At 42.2% G+C, this 26,519-nt stretch overlaps 2 protein-coding genes across 3 annotated transcripts in view; one reads left to right on the top strand and one right to left on the bottom strand.

Annotated features, from left to right (window-relative positions):
- The first annotated feature begins 300 nt into the window (after window positions 1-300).
- CDK5R1 (cyclin dependent kinase 5 regulatory subunit 1) lies at window positions 301-10,419 on the top strand. Of its 2 annotated transcripts, none has more exons than XM_077252662.1 (2): window positions 301-844; window positions 5,865-10,419. In XM_077252662.1, the coding sequence occupies exon 2, from the start codon at window positions 5,969-5,971 to the stop codon at window positions 6,845-6,847; it is 879 nt and encodes a 292-aa protein (XP_077108777.1). In that variant the 5' UTR covers window positions 301-844; window positions 5,865-5,968; the 3' UTR covers window positions 6,848-10,419. The 2 variants fall into 2 exon arrangements, with proteins under 2 accessions (XP_077108777.1, XP_077108778.1); XM_077252663.1 differs by lacking the exon at window positions 301-844 and adding an exon at window positions 943-1,067.
- Window positions 10,420-14,260: 3,841 nt separating this feature from the next.
- MYO1D (myosin ID) overlaps window positions 14,261-26,519 on the bottom strand; it is a 108,992-nt gene continuing 96,733 nt past the window's right edge. Inside the window, exons 21-22 of the mRNA XM_077252661.1 lie at window positions 21,303-21,460; window positions 14,261-14,882 (exon numbers count right to left, since the gene is read on the bottom strand). Of these exons, the coding sequence (XP_077108776.1) occupies window positions 14,726-14,882; window positions 21,303-21,460 (315 nt within the window). The 3' untranslated portion in view covers window positions 14,261-14,725. The remainder of the gene's footprint in view (window positions 14,883-21,302; window positions 21,461-26,519) is intronic.

Below are 26,519 nucleotides of genomic sequence, written 5' to 3'. Positions count from 1 at the left end.
ACGGCTGCTAGACAGCTTCAATACATGTGAGGAATGCCTGTTTGATAGGGAATTCCCACATGTATTCAGGCTGTCCAGCAGCCGTAAGTCATGCAGCTGAGGTGACGAAAACTAAATGTCCGAGCACTACAAAATACTCAGAGACCACCATAGCAACAATGCTGTTCGCTCATCACTAGTGGGCGATTGCCTTTAACATCATTAAGTATATGACTAAATTGCACATTGTCATTAGTGCTGCTAATTTCATCCTTGTAGTTTGCCCTAAAAACTAGGTTCCACTTTCCCACATTCCCCTATGTGCACGATTTGGAGAGGGATGAATGAGTGAGCTTGCCATGGGCTGTGCTGGGAAGTGCAGCTGTTTCCTGGGAGGAGCAGAAGCCTGTGCTGAATCTGTCAGTCACTCACAGATGCTGGCTGCATTCAGAACTGCTGAGAAGAGCCCAGCCGGAAAACATTACTGTCAGTGCCATTCACCACCATGCAATAACATGGGCACTGGGCCTCTGCGGCAGGGCATGCACCGTGCAAATCTACAAGGAATCGTTCACACATGAAAGAGCCAGTAATCAAGGCGGAACCGGCTGCTCCCAACTGCTGGAGATCTGGGGCACTGGATAGAGCCTGAGGTCTCAGCTGGGGCACAGAACAAGCGGCAGGAATCCACAGATTCAGGTTTTAAAGGGTCAGCAAGAAGCAGAAGATTACTGGCCAACAGAATCTGTGGAACAGAACCCACTATTCTCCAGGATCCCATCCATAGGACAGAAGATCTGAATACGGGTAATCTGGTGGATCCCGCACACCTGCAGCACCTTGGGTACACCCAGGGGTGTCAGAGGTAGGTGTTTGTATTTCATTGTGTTTCCCCAGAAAGCTGTTGTGATTCCCTGGGGGCTTTTTACAGGAGTCCCCATCCCCCCTCTCTATGTAATTAACTGTAACCTGCCATAGAACCGCTGCAAATAGGAGGGAGGAACAATGGAGATCCCATAATAATGAGGTTATTCTGTTCTTGCTGCTTGCTATGGCGTTACGTGTGCTGAACAATGGCCGTCAGTAAGGTAAGAGCTCCATGTAGGGAGGGATAAAGCCTTCACGTGTTTATAGGACAATCGATGGGTCCCAGAACAAGTGTACGAGGATTAAGATCCACAGACGGGCGGGTTTCTGTACATTTATATACATAATCGTGAATGAGCAGAGATAGAGAGGATGAAGACCCACTTTCTATCCTGATTTTTCCATGATTTAATGGTCTCGTTGGCTCGATTGGGAAATTCCTAAATATTGCATGGAGCAAAACAATTTTCCTCTGTAGATGCTCTGATTATCTCCTCGTGTCTTATGTATGGCTTCCTTTATATTAACCTCTTTGTGTCATATGATTGCTTGGAAATTGGTTTGTTATAGCTGTTTACAGATTGAGGCATCCATTAATTGCGTCCCCTATCAATGACCGTGACCATCTACATAATCCACATCCTATTACATGCCATGGCACCTCCTGCCCCCTCCTCACTTACAGATCATCAATATATTTGTCCTGACATCTCCTCCTCATCTGTATGTGCTCAGCAAACCACAACATCTTCTCCTTTTTACTGCAATCTGCAACTTTCCATCCCCCACACCATAATATTCGTCATTTTGAGATGTGCTCCTGGCAGGGACCTCTCGTGGCAGCTGGTGCCCCTCACTTGGCAGGTCTGTGCGTGAACTCTACATATACTATCTACCGTATATTGAGTGCATCTCATTGGCATCTTTGAAACCTTCAGTACTGAGCAATGTAATGGTGGCTCCCTTGATTCCCATTGTTTGGATTCTCTGATGGATGTACCACCAGATAGGCCTTGTTTACCTCATAAGGACTATCTGGGATACATGGCTACACATGAGGCTATGTTCACATTGCATTTGGGCCACGTATCAGTGCATCTGACTGAAGCCCTGAAAAATGAGATTCTGATATAAACCGCAACGGACGTTCACTTTAATGAGGCAAATAGTCACTTTGGCAGTGTCAGATTTTGGAGCCTGGCACTAAGGCAGTGTCAATCATGCTTTTGTGCCCGCCTCAAAAGGTGCACACTACCGAAGCTAAACAGAGCACATAGTGACTCTGTTCACCTTCTTAAAGTGAATGGGTTCCACCTTTTGTTCTAGGGCTTTAGAAAGAAGCCCTGAAGGAGCCACTGACATGTGGACCAAACGCAGTGTGAACATAGCCTTAGTCTAAAGTTAATCAAGATGTAAAATTTAAACCAAAATGACCATTCGTTGGGTGAAACATGTCATGTCTGGAAGGAAGTTGGCTGAGTGTAACATTTTTACTCAATAGCAGTAGTAGCATAGAGCAAAAAAAAAGTGCTGCTATCCAGTCTGGTCATCAGTGGCAGCCAGACTAGGCAGTCTTCAGTCCTGCGGCTGCCATCCTTAGCGCCTCACGCACTTACTAGGCCCGTAATGTATGTCATGACTTTGCAGGGCCTAGGAAGATGAAGAGGAGCCCAGAATGCCAGGCTCTACCAGACTCTGGCTACCCATACTATGGTCAGTCGGCTTTTACACAGTTATTTCCTTTAAAAAAAAAAAAAAACCCTTCCGCACTGAACATTTAAGGCCAGGATGAATGTTTTTGTTTACTCGGTATGGCTAAAGATATGTATGGCACCACTGACCTAACATTCTTCATTCAACCATCAGTCAGCTTTTATAAAATGCAATATGGAGACAATACATCCCAGCTTATGCACAACACACAGCGATTCTTATTTATTCTCTGTCTTCAAAGGGATTGCCCAAGATTTCTTCTAGAAATAATGCCATACCTGTTCATTGGTTGTGCCTGTCAATTCAATTTAGCGTCTTTAAAGTAGACTGGACTGAGCTGCCGCACCAGACACAACCTGTGGAGAGGTGAGGAGCTGTTTCTGGGGGACAAAAAACTGCCCTGTCTATTGAATTCTGGGCAACCCTTCTGGTTAACCCTCCAGTTTCAGGATATTTTTATTCACTGTATCATAATTACAATACCATAATACTTAGCAATCCATGATTACTATATATTGTGATTTGTGCCAGGTAATTAACCTGTGAAACGCCAGCACTATTGCAGGAGAGTTCCTGGAACAATTAGACTGGTGGAGCTAGTTACCTAGAACGTGCTTATAATATGAACCTAGTTGGAACTGTTCAATGGGGTCCATGGATTTGATTCTGAGAAGTGCATGTCTGCAGGAGGTGGAAATTGTTCTGCCAAACCAATAACGTGTTTTTTTTTTTAATAACATTGTGCTAGTATATATGTGATGGTGGGGATTAGGCTGTGAGCCCCAAGTGTGATAGGTTAACTGTTCTGGACGGGCTCCTCGGGGGGTTTAAGGCTCTAATACAATAAAAAACCCAAAGGTCCATCAGAAGACAACCCTATCTGGATCCAGTCAATTTATTTTATTCACAAATATCTAGAAGGTTTAATAGGTTATTTAATGTGTGTATAACTAGTTGTGCATGTCCCGTATAGATGGAGGAGGTTCCTCAGTCATATCCTCTGGTGGGCCCAAGGGTCCTCAGTCCAATAATAGTTTGGGGTGACCTGAATACCAGACTACATGTTGTCATAAGCAACACAAAAATTGTGATTGATGGAAAAGGTTGTGTGGGAGGGAGAGCAATATATTCTCCTGTCCTTCACATGACGGCTAACACTGAGCAGATAAACTGGTTTGAAAAGCTAATATTGGTTGAATTTACAAGGAAGTGGAGAAAAACACAGGCAACTTTGCTAACCAGGTCAAAACCACCTTTTTTTTTTTCAGATTGTGCTTTGTTATATTTAGGATAGCAAGTCAACAACATATAGACGTCATGAAAAAGTCCAGGTGGTGATCCATAGTAGAATGTATTCCACACGTTGTGACCAAAAACCGCCAAATCTGTCCACTGAGAATAGCCATGCTCTTCTAGTTCTGGACAATCTCTGTATTTTAATTTCAAATGTTATCCAATTTTTAGTTTAAGAACTATTGCAAAGGGTTTTGATGGCTCCATAAAACCATTTCTGAAAATCCACTGTGGTCCAAAATCTGTCTTCACAAATATGATCATCTCGGGTGGATCGGACTGGATTTCCATGTCGCAAAATAATTTGGTTCCTGACCTTGAGTTGCTTCTTGGACACATTGATGTTGAATTTTATTTTGCAAATGACTACCACACCCTTTTGAGAGGCTCAGAGTAATGCCGGGGTCACACCTGTGAGTGCAATGCAAGAAAGTTGCGCATCAATACCCTGCCGGCACTCGGGACCGGAGCGATCAGCTGCATAGAAATATATAGAGCCGCACGCTCCGGTCCCGAGTGCCTGCGGCAGTGACGGGTATTGATGCGAGAGACTCACACAAGTTTCTCGCATTGCAATCGCAAGTGTGACCCCGGCCTAAGGCTGGATTATCACACCTGTGTTTCATGGTCCATGCATGGTCCGGATGTGGGTCTCCTGACCTGAAATCGACAGCCTTATATATGCCTAAAAGGCTTTCCAGTTTGGGTCAGGAGATCCATGTCCGGCCCATGCATCACAGTCCATACTCTAACCACGAAACATGGATGTGTAAATCCTGTCTAAAGAGATCGCCCCCATTATTACCGTTATCCCTTCTCTTGACCACATTGTATAATATTTAACCCTAAGTCGCCAACAGTTGTGATTACTTTTCCACCATTGGATGTAACCTCACAGTGCATGAAACTTTATGCAAATTATAAACTTAATTATTAATTAAATTTTTACTTTAATTGCCTTGGTAGTAATTTCCCTATATTAAGATCAGTGTGCTCACATAGCTGTGTATTGTTAGGAGCAGGGTTTTCCCTACTTGGCAATAGCCAATTATTATTTATACGACGGATAATGTGCATTGTCCATCCAACTTCTGGCAGCTATAAAGTCATCTGCTGCACCCAGATTAGATGCAGTTGGGCTACAAACTGGTGGATGGGACAATGCAGACAACAGTAATTTGCAAATGACTCATTGTTGTTTTCACTTACAAGACCGGAGCAAGTCAGATGTCATTGATGCACACACACACAGGAATGCAGACATCTCTCGGCATAGATACTAATGCTCTACAAAGATTATATTTAGGTTTGTAGACTTTTTATATTATATAGTATTTACAGCATGCTGGCTCAGTGGCTAGCACCATGCCTTGCAAATTCAACCAAGGGCAATTTTTACTTGGCGTTTGTATGTCTTAATATTTGTGAATTTATTCTGATTTCTTCTGGGGTTTTTTCCCACACTCCAAACACATAGCACTAGAATAATTATTATAAAACTGGTTTTTAACAGGTGAAAAAGATTGGAAAATTACACATTGGCCACAATGGGGACAATTTCAATATACTAATATGGAATATTTTGGTGCAATGTCTGCAATGAGAAATAAATATACACCCATTGTGGCAGTTCACATTGATATCCAAGGGCTTCCGAATCATCTGGTGATAGATGATTGGGTTTTTATCTTGTACATTATGCATACTAGTTTTTGTTTTGTGACCTAATATAAGCTCTGCTTTTTGTGTTAAGCCACTAGGACAGTACGATTTCAATTAATAAACTTATGCTCACTCTTTGGGCTGGAGTTAATTTGTGTTCCTAAGGGCTGTTGACCCTAACTCAAGCCTCAGCATGGGGAGTGTCATATGTTAGTTATGATGTGATCTTTCATCCAACCCTACAGGGCATCCTCAAATGCTGGAGTAGATAAGTTACTAACTCTATACGTTCTAAGTCTCCTGTATATTTTAGGTCACTCAGAAGTAAATGTTTTTGTCTTCTTTTCCAGGCATCTTAATTTCACGAGAACAGCGATGAAATGATTTCCAAAAATTTCTGAATATCCAATTGTATCATCTATAATAAGAACAAAACCACCAAGTGTGAACAATCATGGGGACTGTCCTCTCTGTGTCCCCAAGCTACCGCAAGGCTGGACTCTTTGAAGGGAGCTCCTCAAGTGTGGCCCATTATACTGCCGTCCAAAACAGCAAGAATGGAAAATCTCTGAAGAGACATTCCTTCATCTCTGTCTTGCCATGGAAAAGACTGGTGGCTGTTTCGTCCAAGAAGAGACAGCCGAAGAAGGGCCAAACCAATGGCAGTTACCAGAATAATGTTACTAATCTCAACAGTGAAAATTTAAAGAAGTCTTTGTCTCCTTCAAATCTATCAAGCTTCACTCAAGACTCTAAAGATTCCATTATTAAAGACTCTGTTTCGTCTGTTAACAAGACTGTTCAGCAGCAAGTACACTCTTCTCCAAAACGGGTGGTGGTGCAGGCATCCACCAGTGAGCTGCTACGATGTTTAGGGGAGTTCCTATGTCGAAGGTGTTACAAACTCAAGCATCTTTCTCCTACAGAACCTGTACTGTGGCTAAGAAGTGTTGACAGATCTCTTCTCCTCCAAGGGTGGCAGGATCAAGGCTTCATCACTCCGGCCAATGTAGTCTTCCTTTACATGCTCTGTCGAGACATCATATCTTCTGAGCTTAACAGTGAGCAAGAACTTCAGGCATCTTTGTTAACTTGTGTATATCTGTCATATTCCTACATGGGCAATGAGATCTCCTACCCACTCAAGCCTTTCCTTGTGGAGAGCTCAAAGGAAGCCTTTTGGGACCGTTGCCTTTCTGTTATTGGACTAATGAGTCCGAAGATGCTGCGCATCAATGCAGACCCTCAGTATTTCACTCAGATCTTTGCTGATCTAAAAGCAGAAGGTGGACAAGAAGAAAAGAACCGACTGTTCATTGGACTGGATCGGTGAACCAACTGCAAGAACTGGTGGAGTGGGAAAACGGACTGTGTTGGGGTCATATTCAAAAGGCCAATTAGCTTAGTTTTATATTTCAAAGGAGAGACAGAAAAGGGCATTGCCATGTGGATGATGGTGCAAGGTTGAAATGTTTTGATTTTATTTATTTTTTGTGGCCCCTACTGGTTAGTCTCTTGTATTGTATTATCGCTTGACAGGTCTCAAGCAGGAATAGGTCTACACATTGCAATGTTTTACTCTATTGTAATGCTCTGCAGGTCTTCAACATGTAACCTGGATTAGCACTGCTGGTAGATTAGAAGTATAACAAGTCTTGTCACAGATAGTCATTGTGTCTGTGTCCTCGTATCCACTAGGTTTGCTTCAGGTTGCTTTTCGATTTCTGAAGTCTTCAGATATCACCTTTTAATGAACCTCAAATCTTACTGGCGTGAAAACTCCAGACCAGTTGTTTTGCAGTGCAGGCCAGATTAGCATGAACTCTAGAGTTATTTAGGTCACATATGGAACTGTAAATGTCTGCACTCACGAGAGTAGAAAACCGCTTAGAACTTTTCTACTCCAACCCCCCAAACATACAGACAGATGCATAGGAACCTAACATCAATTCCTGTAGGTACATCATATGCTATGGTAAGCCAGTATAGGAAATCGGGAAAATGGAGGTGCCCAATTTTGACCAACAACCAATGAGCTGGGCTGGCACAAATCGGTACCTTCTATGAAACTTAGGAGAAATTTGACTTGTTTAGGTGAGATAAATGCAGGTATGAATGTGATAAATGTGAAAGACTGGTGTAAGGAGCGGTGGGACTGGTTTACAGATTATATGCGGTTTCTTGGCCTGCATTTATTCCCGGGTTGGTCTCCTAGCTATAGTTTCCAAACTCCATGCTGGAAGTTTTACTTTTGTAACCACTCAGAAACCACAGATTGGAAATCACTGGTTGATACTAACTAAACATAGTAGTAAAACTAACTCTAGTTACGTATTTGACCACTATAACTTTGATTGAACCAATATTCAACTGGGGAAACATGGACACTGGTGATGCAATAGGCATTTTGTGATGTCACTATTGCCTTGTACATTTTTAAAGGGGGTTTCTTAATCGGTTGAGCGCATAAGATGGCTGCTTTTGTTTGGTGCATGCATGAGATAGATAGTAGATCAATATAGCCTTAGATGTTGTGTAAAGAGTTTGGGTGGGATATGCCGTCACTAGGCTTGAGTGACCGGTTCTAAATATAATAGACTCACTAAAACACTCTATATCCCAGGAATGTGAACTGACCTAATTTTAAGATGTTAAAATAGAATTTTATTACCGTGAAATGGCATGGTTTGGGTGGCAGAGAAACTTTCCTGGGCCATCTTTTTAAGAGGTAGCCTTTGACTTGCGTAAACACTGCCTCTACTACGCGCAGGTATGACCTTGCCTATCTTGACTTATGTAACTACTTGAGTGAAGCCGAAAATTTGTAGCTCATTACTTGTAAGCAGAGGCCAGGACCAAAATCATAGGATCAGGTTGGTGGGAAATCACTAAGCCCATAATAACTTGGATACTTGACAAATGTCTTTATCAGTAATCTGTTGAAGGTTTGCTCCACCTTCGTATTCACTGGGAAACTTTAAAAGACTGACTCTCTTGTTATAAAAGGATAAAGCTGGTACCATGCAGAGGAACAGTCAACCAGATTTGTATCTGCACTGAGGGATGTTAACCATTAAAGGAATTGTACTAAACAATTTCCATAAACAGTGCCACTCGAGGCCCCAGGCTGTGTCTGGTATTGCAGTTGAATCCCCATTCAGTTGACTATCAGATACTTGGATGGTGCTTTTTGTCTTGTACAACCCCTTTAATTGTGGTAACTTTCCATAAACTTGCCTAGATCCCGCATGATGTGAAAAATAATGCTCTTTTGTAATGTGCATCACGGCTTGATCGTGTTGAAAAATTGATCTCTACTTCAGAAATGTGCCATTATACCCTCGTTTGAGAAAACGGGGCTGATTCCCCAGTTAATGTTACTAGTACAGTGTTAGAGAAAAGTTGTGCTCACTTGTATTTTCATGTATTTTTCTTTGGTGTTAGGATGCAGGTTCCTGATCCTGGTTCATACACTGGGGTCGTACAGCTACACTGTAGTCATATGGGACACATGCAAACTGTATCTGCCTGAGTAATGCATTGACTGGTCAATGGTGACCAGCTCATATTGACACTTATGAGTAAGTGTAGGCTTTGTTGGGATATGTGGGATCCATGTATACAGCCCTTATTGGCAGCAATGTCAGGCCAGATGTCGGTCAGTAGTGCTGATTCATATATGTGGCTTGGTGGTTGATTTTACCATATGTGAATGCATGCTACCAAACCTGCCAGCTAAAAACCATTAAGAGGCCATAACGGCACCCATAATGTTCAGCAGGGGACCCTTTAAAGTTGGTAGTAGTGCAGGTCACTTTCTGATTAGAAATGCAAAATAATTGCATGTTTCCCAAAGAGTGGACCCTCTGTAGTGCCCACTTTCTGGGTGTGTGGTCAACCAAGTCACAGATGGCCTTCTGCCTACTTTACCCCTGGCTTAGAGAGTGTGTGAGCACAAAATGACTGTTCAAACCAAAGCACAGGCACTTGCTGCACCCTTGCTATGGCCAAACAGTACAGTGCAGTGCACCTTTCCACCTATGTGTTTTCCAACTATCTCCTGGTTCCTTAAAAGCCTGTTTAGGATGAGGAAGCCAAAGACTCATGGACATCATGGAAGGTGCACTGAGCTGCTTGGCCGCTTCAAGAGTGCACCGAGTTCCTGTGCTTGGTTTGAACCGTCATTTTGTACTGACAGTCTCCCATTAACCAGCATAAAGCATGATCATACAAAACTAAGTGGGCCAACATAAGTCCCTTGGGATTTACACATACCTTCAAAATAATGTCCTCTCTCGTTGGCCAAGTTACGCTAATAGATTTGCCACATATACGTAATGGTATTGAAACTTGACCATACTAGGGCCCACTCATGGCCATCATGTATACAGTGAATGATGGCACTTTATGGATGTAATTTCTACCAATTTATGATATCACTGACCTACGGGGGTCAGCTCATCCCCACTGCTTGATTGCTGTACCTCCTGTGGTCACAATCTGCTGAATTACTGCTTCTACGTGTCTGTAACATGGTGACCTCTGGTTGGTATATCTGGCTTAGGTGGGCAGCGTGAATTGGCATGTTACCCAACATCGGCCTGTATTATATAAGTATATAAATATGTACGGTTTGTGTGACTGAGTGCATGACGGCCGATCCCACTCCACACGTGTACGCAGGGTACGCATGTTTCCTGTACGGGAGTTTAGGCATGAACATGGCAGAGTACACGTGTGGGAAGATCTCACTTGTAGCATCTCACGGTTTACATGAAGTCGTTCTGTGGATTGTGTATGAATGACACTAATGATAGGTGTGGAGGTCACAACTTCCACCTCTTGTCTAACTTGTGTTTTTATTTATTTTTGTACAGTGAGGATGAAATAAAGACTCACAATCTGTGTCGTGTGTGATCATTTCTGGAGCGATGGTGCAACCGTCACTTACCGGGACATGCAGCAGACTATTACACTATACATATTGCTATCGGTATATTGGATGCTTCTATATACAGTACATCCTCACTAAGGCATCTCTCCCTGTAGAGCGCAAGTCTAGTCTGTCTGATTTATGGAATTCACCATCTACACATTAACACACAATGAAAATAATTAAACAAAAGCTAAGCTTCGTTTTCTCACTAGCTTTCTATTGCATATCCTTTTGCCTTTTCTGCCATTTCGTAATAGCTAGCAGGGTATTATATATATAATATATACACTAGATGGTGGCCCGATTCTAACGCATCTGGTATTCTAGAATATGCATGTCCACGTAGTATATTGCCCAGTTACATAGTATACAGCACAGAGCCACTTAGTATATTGCCCAGCCACGTATGTCACAGGTTAAAAAATAAACAAATACTCACCTTCCGAGGGGCCTGTTGTAGTTCTGTCGCCTATGTTCGGTTCAGGCGGCAGCTTCCGATCCGAGGGTGTGATGACGTCGCGATCACATGACTGAAGTCATGGCAGGTCCTTCTCGCGCAGGCCCTGTGATGACGTCATGGCAGGTTCCGGTGCTAAGGTTGGTGTGCGACAAGGACCTGCCGCTTGCATGGACCGGTCACCGGAGCGGCGGAAGGTGAGTATAAAATGATTTATTTTTTTTTATTATTATTTTTAACATTAGATGTTTTTACTATTGAGGCTGCATAGGCAGCCTCAATAGTAAAAACTTGGTCACACAGGGTTAAATAGCGGCGGTAACTGAGTGAGTTACCCATGGCATAACGCGGTCCATTACAGCTGGCATTAACCCTGTGTGAGCCGTGACTGCGGGGAGTATGGAGCGGGCACCGACTGCAGGGGAGAAGGGAGGGACTAATCGGACTGTGCCAGTCACTGATTGGTCGCGGCAGCCATGACAGGCAGCTGGCAAGACCAATCAGCGAATGAATATCCGTGACGGAAGTTGCCGACAGAAAGACGGAAGTGACCCTTTTATAGAGAGAGAGATATAGATAGATAGCTCCAAATAACATTTTGGCTAACTGCAGCCACCACTAGAGGGAGCTTGAGTACATTGGTTTCAATCATTAAACAGTGTGTTTTGAAGGTCAATCCCACCCCTCCACCCATCAGTGGTGGCTGCAGCCAGTAAAGAAGTTGTCTAACCATAAAATTGTATTTTATTTATGAATTTATTAAACTGTATAGAGCCAAACTTGTCTCCTCCCGACGTCTGTGTTGCCTCTGTAAGCAGCCTGCAAGCAGAAGGCAAGTGACAGCAGCACTGCTGCAGCAGTCAGGTGGCTAGAAGAGTGCGCCAACTGAGAAACATTCAATGACCCACTCTTCTACTCGCTTAACTATATATATATATATATATATATATATATATATATATATATATATATATATATATATATATATATATATATATATATATATATATATATATTTGCCAATCTATGCCAAAAACAAATACTGTAGAACAACACTTTTTAAAGGGAATCTTCTCAGCATTATTTCACACCCCAATTTATTTATATATGCATGTAACTTTTTTTTAAGACTAGACCAGGAATACCTTTCCATAGCCAGTCTATTCCTGGTACTGAGAAATCAGCATTTGAATTGATATGCAAATGAGGCTCGAGAGCTATTGTAGATCTGAATCCTCTGTCACTCCAGCTCTATTCCACACCCAGCTCCACCTCCACTGACTTCAGGCTTACTGTCCTGCTGTTTTGTTATCATGCTTGTCCACCTTGTGACATGAGGCAAATGGGGAAGGGCAGGGCAACAAATGGAAGACATTAGATGAGTCAAGACACATGGGTTGATAGCAAGAACCATCTGTATAAAAACAAAATGGCCCTGAATGACTACAGTGCATGAATTGCTGAGCAAGGACTGTTTGCCGGCTTACCAGATCGAGATGAGTGACAGCCTTATATGTTTCTTTAGCCATGCACACATTATTATTTAAGGGGAAGGTTTGTTGGTGACAGCTGGAAATATCATCGGACAACGACAGATACAGAATGGATTGTACAAATGTCATACCAGGTTGTTTTTAGGCTATAGACCATCTTGCAGTGCTCCACCCTTTTTGGTCTATGATGATGGAGGAGTTGCACCTGGAACTACTGTATTATCTGGAATTTCACCCCTGTTCTGAAAGTATCAAACCGCAAAAGATCCATAGTCTGCAGAGGTGGGAGCTGCAATGCTCTGCACGGTCAGATAGGGAAGGTGGCTGAGCCCCGTCACTGAGGTTCCCACTGTAACAAATTACCATGTCCTTCTATTCCACAAGATTTGCCTCGTGTTCCTCTCATGTCTGCACCTGTCTTGGTAAATATCCAGGTATCTGCTTAAATAACCTGATAGTCTGGAAATTTCTCACCAGCGGCAGCTGAATAATTTACTAAAAATTCTAAATACATATCTCGGTATTTACGAGTATTAACTAGTGATGAGTGAACGTGCTGGGATCAGGTGTTATCTGAGCATGCTCGGGTGTTAACACTGTCTTCGGCGTGCTCAAATAATATGTTTGAGTCCCCGTGGCTGCATGTCTCGCAACACATAGGATTTCCTAACAAACAGACAATCCCCACTGTCAAACAGCTGCGAGACATGCAGCCACGAGGACTCGGAACATATTATTCGATCACGTCAAAGTCACTCGATTAGCGCCTGAGCATGCTCAGATAACTCCTTATCCGAGCACGTTCACGCATCACTAGTATTAACCATTTGTGTTAGATGCTATTGAAGTGGTCATCCTCACAGTCCCAGTTTACGGATAGTCTTCTGACACCTTTTCAAGAAAAGTCTGAAAGGGGTTGTATCATTGTTTCAATTCAAGCCAGCCAATGGTACATTACCCCTGCAGTAGATGCTACAAGTGAAGTGTAGGATCCCTACCCACGTGTAATAGAGGAACAGGCCACGTAGACCAAAGCAAAGTCCAAAGTGACTGGCAGAGCTTCCAATAATTTAGTACATTCTTTTCATGAATTAATGTCACACAACTAGTTGCAATACTAAAAAAATAAGCTGTATGCAAAGTACATTGTGGTCTATTGTGGAAAAGTCATGGGACTTGAAGGGAATCTGGAAGCAGGTTTTTGCTGTGTAATCTGAGGATCACATAGTAGAGGTTAAAACATTGAATTCAGCAATGTGTCATTTATTAGGCTGTGTGCTGTTTCCACACAATTAAGGTTTTATCATCAGGAGATTATCACTACCTGGACTACAGGTAGTGTGAGCCTTGGTCTGACCACGCCCCCTACTCTGATAAGCTGCTCACTGGTAACAGACAGGGTTGGGCTGGGGCAGAATTCTGAGCTCTGCTTCATGCTATGTCTAAGAACTCTATCACAACTGCTGCATCCAGTAATATAAGTGACACATCGCTGGAATCAGGGTCTCTTTTCCTACATTATGCTGCTCTGAGATGAGGTAGCAAAAACCTGGGGGCAGATGCCCTTTAACACTAGCAATCCAGTTGTGATTGTGTTATGTTCTGCAATACAACTTAGTTACCAACATTAACTTCAATGTTTGTCAAAAGTTGCTCATAGACGGGGCTGCAAGTGGGATCTTTGATGTTCATATGCTTAACGTGGCCTATGGAAAGCGGTTTTCCTGGAGGAAATACCCCTCCGTCATGTGCTGAACATATGAGAATTCTGTCTACAAACACAAGATGATGGTATCAATAATTTATTATACTAGATTTTTTTTTTTTTGCAGGATATTAATAATTTATCACAGATTCATACATTCTTAAATAATTTACATTTATTGGAGAGAGATGCCATCCTGACAGCATTATACGTCATTTCTTTTTGCATTGATAAACATCAGTACCTTATAAAAAAAAAACAATGAAAATAACGGAAGGCTTAATACATTGACAAGCAATGCAAGTCTATAGAAGTCACTTGGCTTTGGAAACCATGGACCAGCGCAAGTCTTAGAAATTACATATACACTGACCATCAAGAAAAATTACCAGAATTTTAGAAACCTACATGTTTATTATTAATATTCTCCGGTCAGCACATAATTATATAGATAATTCTAAAAAGATACAGCTCCAGGCTGAAGAACCTGGCTTAAAATTGCAATTGAGTTAAATGGGGGAACCAGTCCCCCAACCCCATTGTATACCTGGGTGGTTGGCATTTTAAGGCACGGAGCAGAGATACTTGGTATCGCTATATATGGTGAAGGCGCACATCACTTAATTGGCAGGCACACTTAAAGTGAAGCCGGAGCGGCTCTTGTTGAAGTGAGGTTGTGCTTGGTTTATCTTGGTTTCCACAGTTATGGAGCAGGACTTGCCGCGCTGGCTACACTGGACTGGGTGCGACACTGTGACCTGGAGACGCCTTTTCTCACTGCCGGGATAGAAGAATGACAGACACTTGATGAGATATTCAGGAAAAGATCTCCTCACATTGTTCTCTACTCATAGATATAAATGATAGGCATCTGATTTGCACCCTGAAGACGACTGGTGTCATGTAAATTCTCTATTGGAGACTACTGAATGTAGTATTGTAGCAGGTTGTGCCAAAATTTACTTACTCGTATACTACAGTAGGTCACACATTATTATTATAGCGCCATTTATACCACATGTGAGGAGGGGTATACATAATAAAAACAAGTACAATAATCTTACACAATACAAGTCACGACTGGTACAGGAGGAGAGAGGACCCTGCCCGCGTGGGCTCACAATCTACAAGGGATGGGTGAGGATACAATAGGCGAGGGCAGAGCTGGTCGTGCAGCGGTTTGGTGAGAGAGGAGAGTTTCCCATAGGGATCACACCCATAATACAGAGTAAAGACTCCCATATACATTGGATTATGGTGGTGAGCTCAACTTCTCCCCATCGTAAAGGTCCTCATACACAGAGAAAAGTTGAGACCATCACTATAATCCATAGTAAAAGGTCCCCATACACATTAGATAAAAGTTGAGATCAGAACATAAACCTACACATTAGGGAAAGTTTGGACCACCGTAATATACAGTGAAGTCCTTTATACCCATTAGTTGCTTGCTGAAAATCTTTTAGCCCAACTGTTATCTGTCTTGACTCCCCCATACACAGAAGCGCTTGGCTGACAGTGCCTTAATTCTCTGATGAAGAATCGGATAATTGAAGGATAACCACCCATCCTTATGTTGTGTGAGGACAGTTGGAAGGCCCCATAGACATTAGACGGTCTGCCAATCCGGAGACATTTATCTCATGTGAATAAAGGCCTTTAGAGCTGCCTACTAGCGGCTTTCTCCCCTCACACCATTGAGTGGATCCAGATGGCAGTGGGCCAGCCAAACAGACCAGCCCTTCCAGCTATGACATGGCGGCCATTTATTTGAATGACTAGCTTGCGATATGGTATTGCCCCTGCGACAGCCGTTGCATATGGCTGGCCTGTACTTCCTCCAGTGGTCACAGCGGATTAGTAGCCTGGTTAAAACAGAAAATAAATGCTTTATTGATACATCTCCCCACAGCTTCTCTTTTCACCACAACTATAGCAGACATAGCAGCTGCCGTGGAGCCCAGACATTGAGGCGGCCCACTCAGGTGTAGGACCATGGTGAATGTTTGAGGGAATGACAAGTTGGTGGCCTTCTGATATCTGGGTAACCAATATGTGTGCTCCCTGATATATGACACCATTAAGTACTGCTAGTTATGCGTCAGATTTCATTTCCTACAATTACAGATGAGGGCCCATCTCATTTTGTTAAGGGAATGTTTGAATTCTAGTTATGTTTCTGTCTGTATCTTAATGATTTTTCCTATTCTCTGTCACCTCAGCTGTATATACGGCTACGTGTAAAGTAAAGGTAGTCAGTCACAAAAACAGTCAAAGTGGTTGCCAGGCAACACACCCCACGTAATATACAATAGGTGCTGCGGTCTCATTAATAACTTTATCTGTATGAAGTTTCTGGGGTAGAAATAGATTTGAAAGACTGTTTCTGCCTAAAAATCACAGTATTATTACTCCTTAAAGGGGCTGTCCAGTGAACACAAGTTAGCGGCTAAGGAGGATAGGTGATAACTGCTGATCAGCTTGTGTCCCACCACTGGGAACTGCACATATCGGCAGATCAGCGATTTTTTTTGTCCCTGACTGAGGAACTTTTATCCTTGTTACCACATGGCATGGCAAATCGGATGCCCAACAAACCCGACATCCATTCTCTATGTGGCTGCTAGTAAAAACCGAGAGCAGCGCTTGGCAGCCACATAGAGAATTAATGTTGTACACGGATACTCCATTCTCATGGGGATAAAAGCTCCCTGCACTGACAATCGGTGCAGGTCCCAGTGGTCAGACCCCCACCAATCAACAAGTTATCGCCCATCCTATGGATAGGTAATAACTTGTTTTAACCGGACAACCCCTCTAAAAGCATTCTCATATGATAAACGAAACTGAATAGCTCCAGGTTTAGATCAGCCAGGCTAGGAGATGTTACCCTTATTCACCCAATGTGGACTCCTGAAACTTTCAGCCTGCAAGATACCACTTCTAACGAACAGAAAATGGTTTCCCTTCACATTAATGTCCTATATATGTCTTGCTTGTACCGCTTGATCCCCGAACATGAGTAATTAGGGGAACAAGTGATTCACAATGTTTTCATTACCACTGAATGCAATTAGTGGATCCGTATCACGTCTGTGACCTACAAACTATAAGTCTCTACCCATGACATGCACCGATATGACACCCCGGACGTCTTGCCTAGGTGTCCCAACATCCTCTTACATCAGTGCAGGCTCAGAGGCAAAAAGGAACAGATCACATCTGCTACAAACAAGCACTATATCGGAGTTTGCAAAACAACCATTGTCAGCAACTTGTGTAACAACCCAACCCTTGTGTGACTGTACGACAAGGGCCATACATGAAGAAACCGTCCTCAGCAGAAGTGTTTTTTCCTTTTTCTTTAGCATAAAGATCCAAACACCCCAGGACAAGAGACATGTATAAATCAAGTTTCCTGTTATTACTCATTCCTGGAGCATTTCTACAAACTGGTTAGTAACTTCTCCAGTTTCCACAGTAGTTAAAAGATTAGATTTAGGCTGGGTTCAGATGGGTGTATTTCATGGTTTGTATGCGGACCGGAATGTCCAGACTGACCGCCGGTCTCCCGAAGCAAACTTAGGGCTCATTTCGATATCAGTATTCTATATGAGAAGAACTACCGGTAAGTGATTATTCTGATCAGACTATGATCGGAGTGTGATCCAAGTTTCATTAGTTTTTCTAATACGAGGAGTAAAAAAAAAAGGTTTCTTCACCTTCCCCTTTCTGATAGTTCGTGAAAATCGGGCGGCACCTGGATGTCATCAGAGTGCGGTCCAATTTTCACCAACCCACAGACTTGCATTGACAATTTTGACCTCTGATATCTTCCGCGGACCACTTGATCTGAGAAAAAAAACATCGGAAATGCGCAACGCCCCATAAAATATCATAGGTATGTGTGCTGTCGGTGAAAACCACGAATAATACTCTTACGAGAAAATCGGACGTGAGCCCTTACATCCTCATTTGTTGAGTCCGAGGATAAAAGTTCAGGTCAGGAGACAAGAGACCAGTCCGGACATTACAGTCCGTACACGGACAGAGAAATACGCACGTTTGAACATCGTCTTAGTCACTTTTATCTGAAAGTACATATTGTTAGGTAGGAGTCCAGACTATAGGAGGAACTAATCAAGGCTTTTCCACCAGGTTGTCATGCAAGTTTTTTGTGCAACCTTTTTGGAATTTCATGCTTCTTTTAAAAGTGGGTATATTTAAACTGGCAAATATATCTAAGCCAGAGATTTCTGAATTGCAACTTTCCCCCCAAAAAAGTCACAAACATTCAATTCTCACTATAGTAATGAGAGTTGGTGGCATAAAAATTTGGAAAAAAAAACCTCTGGACAGTAATTTTGGCGCAAATAACGACAATGCCAGGAGCAAAACAGGCTTCAAAAATTCCCCTCATGATCAATTCCCCACACTGAGTATTTCTGCATTTGAAAATTTTTAAACAAGATTATTTCTTTGCAAATTTGCCTCATTTTTACAAACTAATATTTTTTTTTTTATTTGGTAGATACAGCCAGTACAAAAACATGGAAACTGGTAGTAAAACTGCATGCGCTGTTTTTCAGGTGACATGTCAGTATATATATCAAAACTCCTGTGAAGTGTCGCTGACATGTACTGACAAGTCATTACCACCTGCTTTATTTAAGTGTGTCTTCTCCAGGAATTTCAGGTATGCTAAATTATTTTCTTGCGAGAGGCCTGAGGTAAAGCATTTGGGCCATGCCAGCATGTACCCATCACTCACGGTTACAGGCTTGGACTGGCTGACAGGAGAACAGGGGAATCCTCCGGTGGGCCACCACCTTCTTATATGAGCCGTACTTGGCACTATATACTTTATTCAACATGTACAGAGAAAGGCTGCATTTTATACACATTTACCAGTCTACCCAGTTCATTATTATATAAATTTGTGATTGAGGATAATGTCACATTTGCATGCAGTTGAAAAGTGTGACCCTGGAGTTGGATACTGGTGGGCCCTTGGCACCCAGTCCGACACTGATCATGATGACAGATAAATATAAGAGTGATTAATACCATGTAATCACGCTGCTAATGATATAGGCCAAGATCTAGCTGGTCACTTATGGATGGACCGGATAGACGTTCATTTTGCTTTTGTTTGATTTTCTAACAAAGGACAACACAGAAATATATATTACTGCAAGAAGAAAATATGTAATGCGTTTTACCAGAAGATATTCTGCTGTAAGTAAGAGCCACGTCTGGACCTGAGAGACTGGCATATTAAGAGAAAATCTATAATTGCCGGAGTGATTCTGGGAAATCCTTTCCTGAGCGCCTCATGTGTCCTCGCTGCAGCAGTCTCATGAGAGGAAGAAGGAAAGTGTGAGGAGAAGGGAGGAGGCCCAGGATGAAAGGAGGAGGAGAGGAGGGGGTGTACAAGAGACAGAATGGGGCAGGGAAGCTGATGGCTACAAAGAGCTTGGACGGCTGCCTGGTGCTGACCAGGGTTTTTTAGTGGAGCTCATTAAGCTCTCCATCCTCTCCATAGATGTATTCAGAGACTGATGCAGCTGCCATGGAAACAATCAGACCCTTCTCTTAAGAATCGCCCCCTTTTCCTAAAGGTTAAAAAAAGGAAGGTCGAAAATCAAATAAAGGAAGGGGGTCACGCGACGCCATAGCACACGTTGTCCGTGAGATGTTGTAACAGAAGCCTCAAAAGAGGACGGGAGGGGAATGAAGATGGAGAAGAGGAGCGGGTAGCTTTGTAAGGAGGGCAGGGAGGAAGTGCGAGGGTGAGGCAAAAGGTAATGAAGACAGCTGAAAGCGAAGCATGGAAGTGACAGGAACAAGCATGGACTCCCCCAGCTGTATGTGTCACTCAATATTACTGAGGAGGGCGATGGAGGAGAGAACCCAGAAATGTGGACATTTCTCTTCTACACCCTTCTAATCAGGGCATCCCCACAGCTGTATATGTGGTCAGGTTATATAAAGGGTGACCCTAACGTAGGTATAGGAATGCTGCAACCTTGATGGAAGACAACAGTGTGAAAAAAATGTAAGTGTAATATACCAACTATGTAACAAAATGCAAATCTTCTTTTCTTGGGTGTCTACCTATAAAATCTGTTGGGACAAAATTACATTGGTTCATCCATATTGGCTTGGTCACACATTGCATTTTAGCCATAAAAAAATGCAGCCACTTACAGTACCAGCAAAATGAATGAGATTTCTAAAATCTCACACTTATGCAGATTTTTTCCTTTTTTGAACCTTCAAATCGTTTTTTTTGTTTTCCCCAAACCTGCAGAGTGTCAATTTTTTTCAGAGAAATGGAAAAACAAAAATATATAAAAACGCACTAATTTAACGCACCGTTTTTCCTGCCAACAATCTGCTTTTTGCAGCAGAAATATCCGCAACAAATACTAAAATCTGCATATCGCCTATAGCTACTTTTTGTCCATTCTGTATATTGACATCTGGGACTTCAGCACATCAGGGTCTATTAATCCATTAAAAGCCACTGATATCACTGACGCGAAAGGCGATCTCTGGTGAACACATGAGAAGGACGTTTGCAGGCCAAATCAATAGAATTGAGCACTCAACACTGACCATTGATGTTCCCAGTGAATTTATGGGATGTAATTGTGAGTAATGCTCCAGCGCACAAATTGACTTGGGTTTTTTTTTTCTCCATATCTCCTCCAAGGTCATAGTAAATGTACAGGCTCTACTCTCCCGAATATTGAGAGAACGTGACAAATTTCCATCTAAGGGCCTCCATACACATTAGACTAAAGTCAACTGAACCTGACGATAGTGATGGGTTTGGCCGACTGATGTAGGTCTCGCGTGTCCGATTTCGGACTGCCAATCGCATTGTTCTCCTTGAGACTAGCCGCTGGCTGACGAATCAGCCTGACGCCTTCTCATAGAGAACACAGTGAGCGCTCCTGTGTGTGGGAGAGTCGGATGATGGCTGGAGCATCTTTTGGCCAACAGCCATCTAATGTATATGGCCAGACAATCAAGAGGTGAATGGTCACACCAGAGAAATCAAAAGCAATTTACCAATAATCAAGAAGATTTTCAGAATGCCTGAGGGATATTTCTGGAAGAAGATAAATCTTGTGTAAAGAATAGACATTTTCTATCGTTTATTACGAGTCTGTACTGCAGCACACTTACTTCTTAAAATGGTTGGCCAGGACTCCAACAACTTCCCCCACACGACTGTCTTGAGGGGATTGTCCAGCAAAACGCAGACATACAATCAGGTCTTTGCGGTCCGTCGTGTGGAAAACCACCAGCTGGTCCTTTCCGTCAGTTACACTGATACCAGATACCTAATGGAAGGAAGGATAGATCGATCTGTGGTTTACAACGGGCAGACATCAGTTAGATAAGTCCACGAAAATAGCTACGGAACTAAGCTGAGAAGAAGAAGGATACAGAGCAAGCTTGGCATCTTCGATATGGCCACCTGTCACCACCACTACATTGTGGCGGCTTCTGAAGGAATTTCAAGGGATTGTTCATCTCTGGACACAATTTTTATTCTTTTTTTTTTTAACAAAAATATTTTTTACAATTGGTTTTCTTTAAAATTTTTTACATCATTTGGTTTTCCTGCACTTTCAATTTTGATGCAGTCTGATCATAAATCAGCTGGGAGGAGCTCAGAAAAAGATGGATAAGGGCTCACTCAGACGAGAGTATAACACGGCCGAGTGCTATGTGATGTTTTATCGGATAGCACCCGGCCCAATGTTATGCCATGGGGCAGCTCAGATCAGCGATTATTTTCTCATGCCGTTTCGGCAGTATGCTGCGGGTGCATCCGATAATCAGATCGCGCACAACCAAACGAGTCTATGGGTGCGTGTGAAACATCGGACTGCACTTGGATGTCATCCCAGTGCAGTGTGATTACCGCGGACACAGAAAATGGAGAAGGCAGAGAAATTAAGTTCTCAGTCTTCTCCGCACCTGTTCTGCGATTCTCTCATGTGAGAGAATTGGAGAACAATCAGGTGACACGTGGATCAAACTCTGAGTATGATCTGAGTGTCATTAGAATAATCGGCCAGACCCTCTTGAAAGAAAGAATCGAAGCTAGTGTGAGTGTACCCTAAAGGAAGTACAAACTACAGGTCAGACATAGCGGGCTGACTGACGGATTCTCAGTTAACTCATTCTGCAGCCAACAATAGACAGTGCAGCACAGGGGCTATAGAAGGCAGAAAATGCTAAAGTTTTAATGAAACCAAATTACAAAAATTATTTATAGCCCCAAATGCATGTACTTAAATAAAAACAATGTCCCTAAAGGTAGAAAATCTCTTAAAGATGGTTAGGAAAAAAAGTTTTTTTTTTAAAGCGCCACTTTAGTCTATGAGCTGTGTCTGTCCTTTTAATTCAATTCAAATAAATAGTCAATACCAGACCATAGACAAGAGTGCCACCATTTTGCTTTTCTAATATTCTACAGCCGGTTATAAAGGGTTTATATAGATTTCCATTCATTTCCTGGGAACTGCAGGACCCGTTACATGATGGACACTGATGTTTCCCATTAGAGCCAATTAACTATAATAAGATCTGTCAGGTGTCCATCATGGTGTCCATCCTTTTACTAAACAAAATAGCAAGGCAAGGGCTGAACTTGATTTTTCGCTTTTTTTTTTATATATATACACATGTCTGCCATATCTAGTATTGCTTTGGAATAATTAATGTCAGCCATGCTCATCTATACTAATTAAATTCTGAGTCAGCCGTCAATAAAAACACAAATAGAACGGCTATTACCATGCCCCAACCCTTTAGCCTCATAAATATCTCATAAATATGATAAGCCAAAATTTCCAATTCCACAAAACACAGAGGAATGAAACGGGACTTTCACATTTAGGGTGGTGTCGTACAATAACAAATGAGTGCTGGCTACAGGTTCTGGTTCTGTTTTTAAATGGGATCGGTCAGCAGTTTCTTTTCTATGTAGTCTGAGGACAGCATGAGATAGGGGTTAAATCACTGAGTTCAACGATGTGTCACTTATTATGCAGTTTACTTACAATGAAGGTTTTATCACCAGATCATCATTGGTGGGACTAGCTGCCTCGTGTCAAGTCGTCCGGCCACGCCTCCTCTTTGATAAGCAGCTTGCTATGTATAGACTATGTACATAGAGAGCTGTGGTGTGGGTGGGGTTAGCTTTCTCGCCTCTGCTGCTTCCTACATCTAAAAACTCTGTGTCATAACTGCTGCACTCAGTAATCTAAGTGACACATCGTTGGAATCAGGGTCTCTTTTCCTACATCAGGCTGCTTTCACATGAGCAAAAACCTGGGGACAGATTCCCTTTACAGTGTATATCCAATTTGTGGGAGCAATGGATGAACAATACGTTAGGGCTAAGCGGCGACTTGTGCGACATGAGATCATGATGTCATATGCAACATTGCATTTAAAGAAGGTCAATGAGGTCACAAAAAAAATGGATTGGATTTTTGGCTATAGGGACGCAAGATGTTCGCGACAATGCCCCTATAGACGTCAGACAGCGATTTACACCAGACGTGTGAACGATTTGTCTGTATTTATTTATTTTTTTAAGACAATTTGAAGGTCTATAGAGAAGTGTGAAATAGATTAAAAAAAATTCAGACAAGAGGAAATTTACCCAGAAATTAATGATAACAAGCAGTAGGAGCAACAGCTGTGCAGGCCGAGATGAATGAAGGCAGCACTGGACCAGACATCAGCTGCGCCAATCTCCATGGAGATCTCCATGGTAACCCCATCCCCCAGCACTGGATGCTTCTGGATGCAGGATTCCTTGCATGTTCCTATGTGGATGCTCGCAGCATTTTTCTCCTGTTGTATTCCCATAAGCTCCTTTATTCTCCTTCTCCCTGTAGACACCACCATGTCTCCTCTCATATCTTTTGTCTTTTTGACGATGGGTATTATTGTGCCAATCTAATCCATACACTCAGGCCATAGGACAGGCACATTTTACCGTCCACATTCGGCTACATGCCTCGAACCGACCATGGGTTTTATGACCTGAACTCACAGTATTTTGGGATCTACGATCCTATTGGTTTGGGTCAGCCTGAGACCTGCGGAAATAACACAGAGATCCTGCAGTGTGACCGTCTGAATGAGGACTAACATAAGGGATAATGATACAATGCCGTTCTTCTCGGCCCTCCATGATGAATATGCATTATGTATGGTTCTTACAGCGCACAATGTACAGACTCTGAATTATTGCAGTGTATGACACGAGGGATGACATAGCAATAGCTGAATTTAATGTACCGACGAATCTATAGTTCTGTGTAATAGTTCGGGTCTAAGGGATAACGTTTCTCCAGGGTCTAAGGGATAACATTTCTCTTTGTGGAGAGGGACATGCCAGTGTAAGGAGACTTATAGGCCATACAGTGCTGGGAAATTAGATTGCCTATTCAGAGAGAAAGGGGACCGGAACTCTAGTGTCACCTATTATGTAGCAATCCTAAAAGTCAATATCGACCCTTTCACAAGGCTTGCCCTATGACTTACGATAAAAGCCAAAGCAAAATCTTAATTTTGCAGACACAGTGTTTCGGGGTGTTGCTCCTCCTCAGTGCAAAGCGTGAGATTTGATTTCCCTGTATGATAGGCCTCTGAATGGAGTTCAAGGAGAAACTTTTCTTCTTGTGGGGAGTGACATTCCAGTGTAAGGAGACCATAAAACATTCCTCTGGAAAAATTAATATGCAAATAGCCTCTACAGAAAGGAACAGGATTTGAAATCTACTGCCACCGACTGGAAGTAGCAACCCTAAAAGTCAATATTGACCCCTTAACAGACCTTGCCACATGACTTAGGATAAAAGCCAAAACAGAACCTCAATTTGCTGACAGGTGTTTACGAGTGTTGCCCCTGACTTTCTGGATTACAAGGTTATCCTGGAAAAACAGTTGATTCCTTCTGCTCAGGCAATGTTCGCCAACTCTGAGGACTGGTTGTTCCAGCAGGACAATGCGCCATGTCACACAGCTAGGTCAATCAAAGTGTGGAAGAAGGACCACCACATCAAATCCCTGTCATGGAGAGCCCAATCTCCAGACCTGAACCCCATTGAAATCCTCTGGGATGTAATCAAGAGGAAGATGGATAGTCACAAGCCATCAAACAAAGAATGGCTTACATTTTTGTACTAGGAGTGGCATAAGGTCACCCAAAAACAGTATTAAAGACTGGTGGAAAGCATGCCAAGACGCATGAAAGCTGTGATTAAAAATCATGGTTATTCCACAAAGTATTGATTTCTGAACTCTTCCTGAGTTAAAACATTAGTATTGTTGTTTCTAAATGATTATGAACTTGTTTTTTTTTTTTACATTATTTGAGGTCTGTAAGCAATGCATTTTTTTGTTATTTTGACCATTTCTCATTTTCAGACACTAAATACAAAATGTATTGCTTGGAACTTCGGAGACACGTTGTCTGCAGTTCATGGAATAAAAGAACAATTTACATTTTGCTCAAAATATACCTATAAAGAGAAAAATCAGACAAACTGAACATTTTGTAGTGGTCTCTTAATTTTTGCCAGAGCACTATGTGAGGACACAGACCATTGATAACACAGGTCAACAAAAAAAAAATTTTTTTCTGGTGTCCAAAATATTTTAATGAATTTGGGGTATTTTTGGGGTGCTGATTCTGAATATGCTATCAGTTTTGCCAGATTGGCTCAAGTTTTTGAGATTTTTGGTATCTTATTTATAGCACTTGTTGGTAAATGCGACGCATCATCTCATTAATTTCTTTGGATTAGTACTTGAACTGAGCAGTTCTCAATATAGTTTTGTGTTAGTGTTCTAAAAGTTTGTTCATAGCTTGATTTTTGCACTAACTTTATGTTGTTGTCTGTTTTCCAGTGAAAAGCATGAACTCATCAAGAAGAAGTTGTCTTAACGATCCAGACTCATTCTGTTACATTTGTGGTGAATACACACTGCCAAAACATAGAAGAAACATAACAGACTTCGTAAAAAAAGTGTATTTTGCCTATTTTGGGGTTATGCTTGGGGACCAAGACAAGTTTTGGGCACCACACATAGTGTGCAAAGCATGTATCGAATTATTACGAAAATGGAGCAAAGGACAAAGAAAAAGCTTCAAATTTGGTGTTCCAATGGTGTGGAGAGAGCCAAAAAATCATCATGCTCAGTTCAAGTACTAATCCAAAGAAATTAATGAGATGATGCGTCGCATTTACCAACAAGTGCTATAAATAAGATACCAAAAATCTCAAAAACTTGAGCCAATCTGGCAAAACTGATAGCATATTCGGAATCAGCACCCCAAAAATACCCCAAATTCGATGAAATATCTTTGGC

The sequence above is a fragment of the Ranitomeya variabilis genome, chromosome 4 (assembly GCF_051348905.1).
Source record: "Ranitomeya variabilis isolate aRanVar5 chromosome 4, aRanVar5.hap1, whole genome shotgun sequence".
NCBI classification, from domain to species: domain Eukaryota; kingdom Metazoa; phylum Chordata; class Amphibia; order Anura; family Dendrobatidae; genus Ranitomeya; species Ranitomeya variabilis.
The sequence above is the reverse complement of the archived record's forward strand: the minus strand, read 5'-3'. Positions and strand labels throughout refer to the sequence as shown.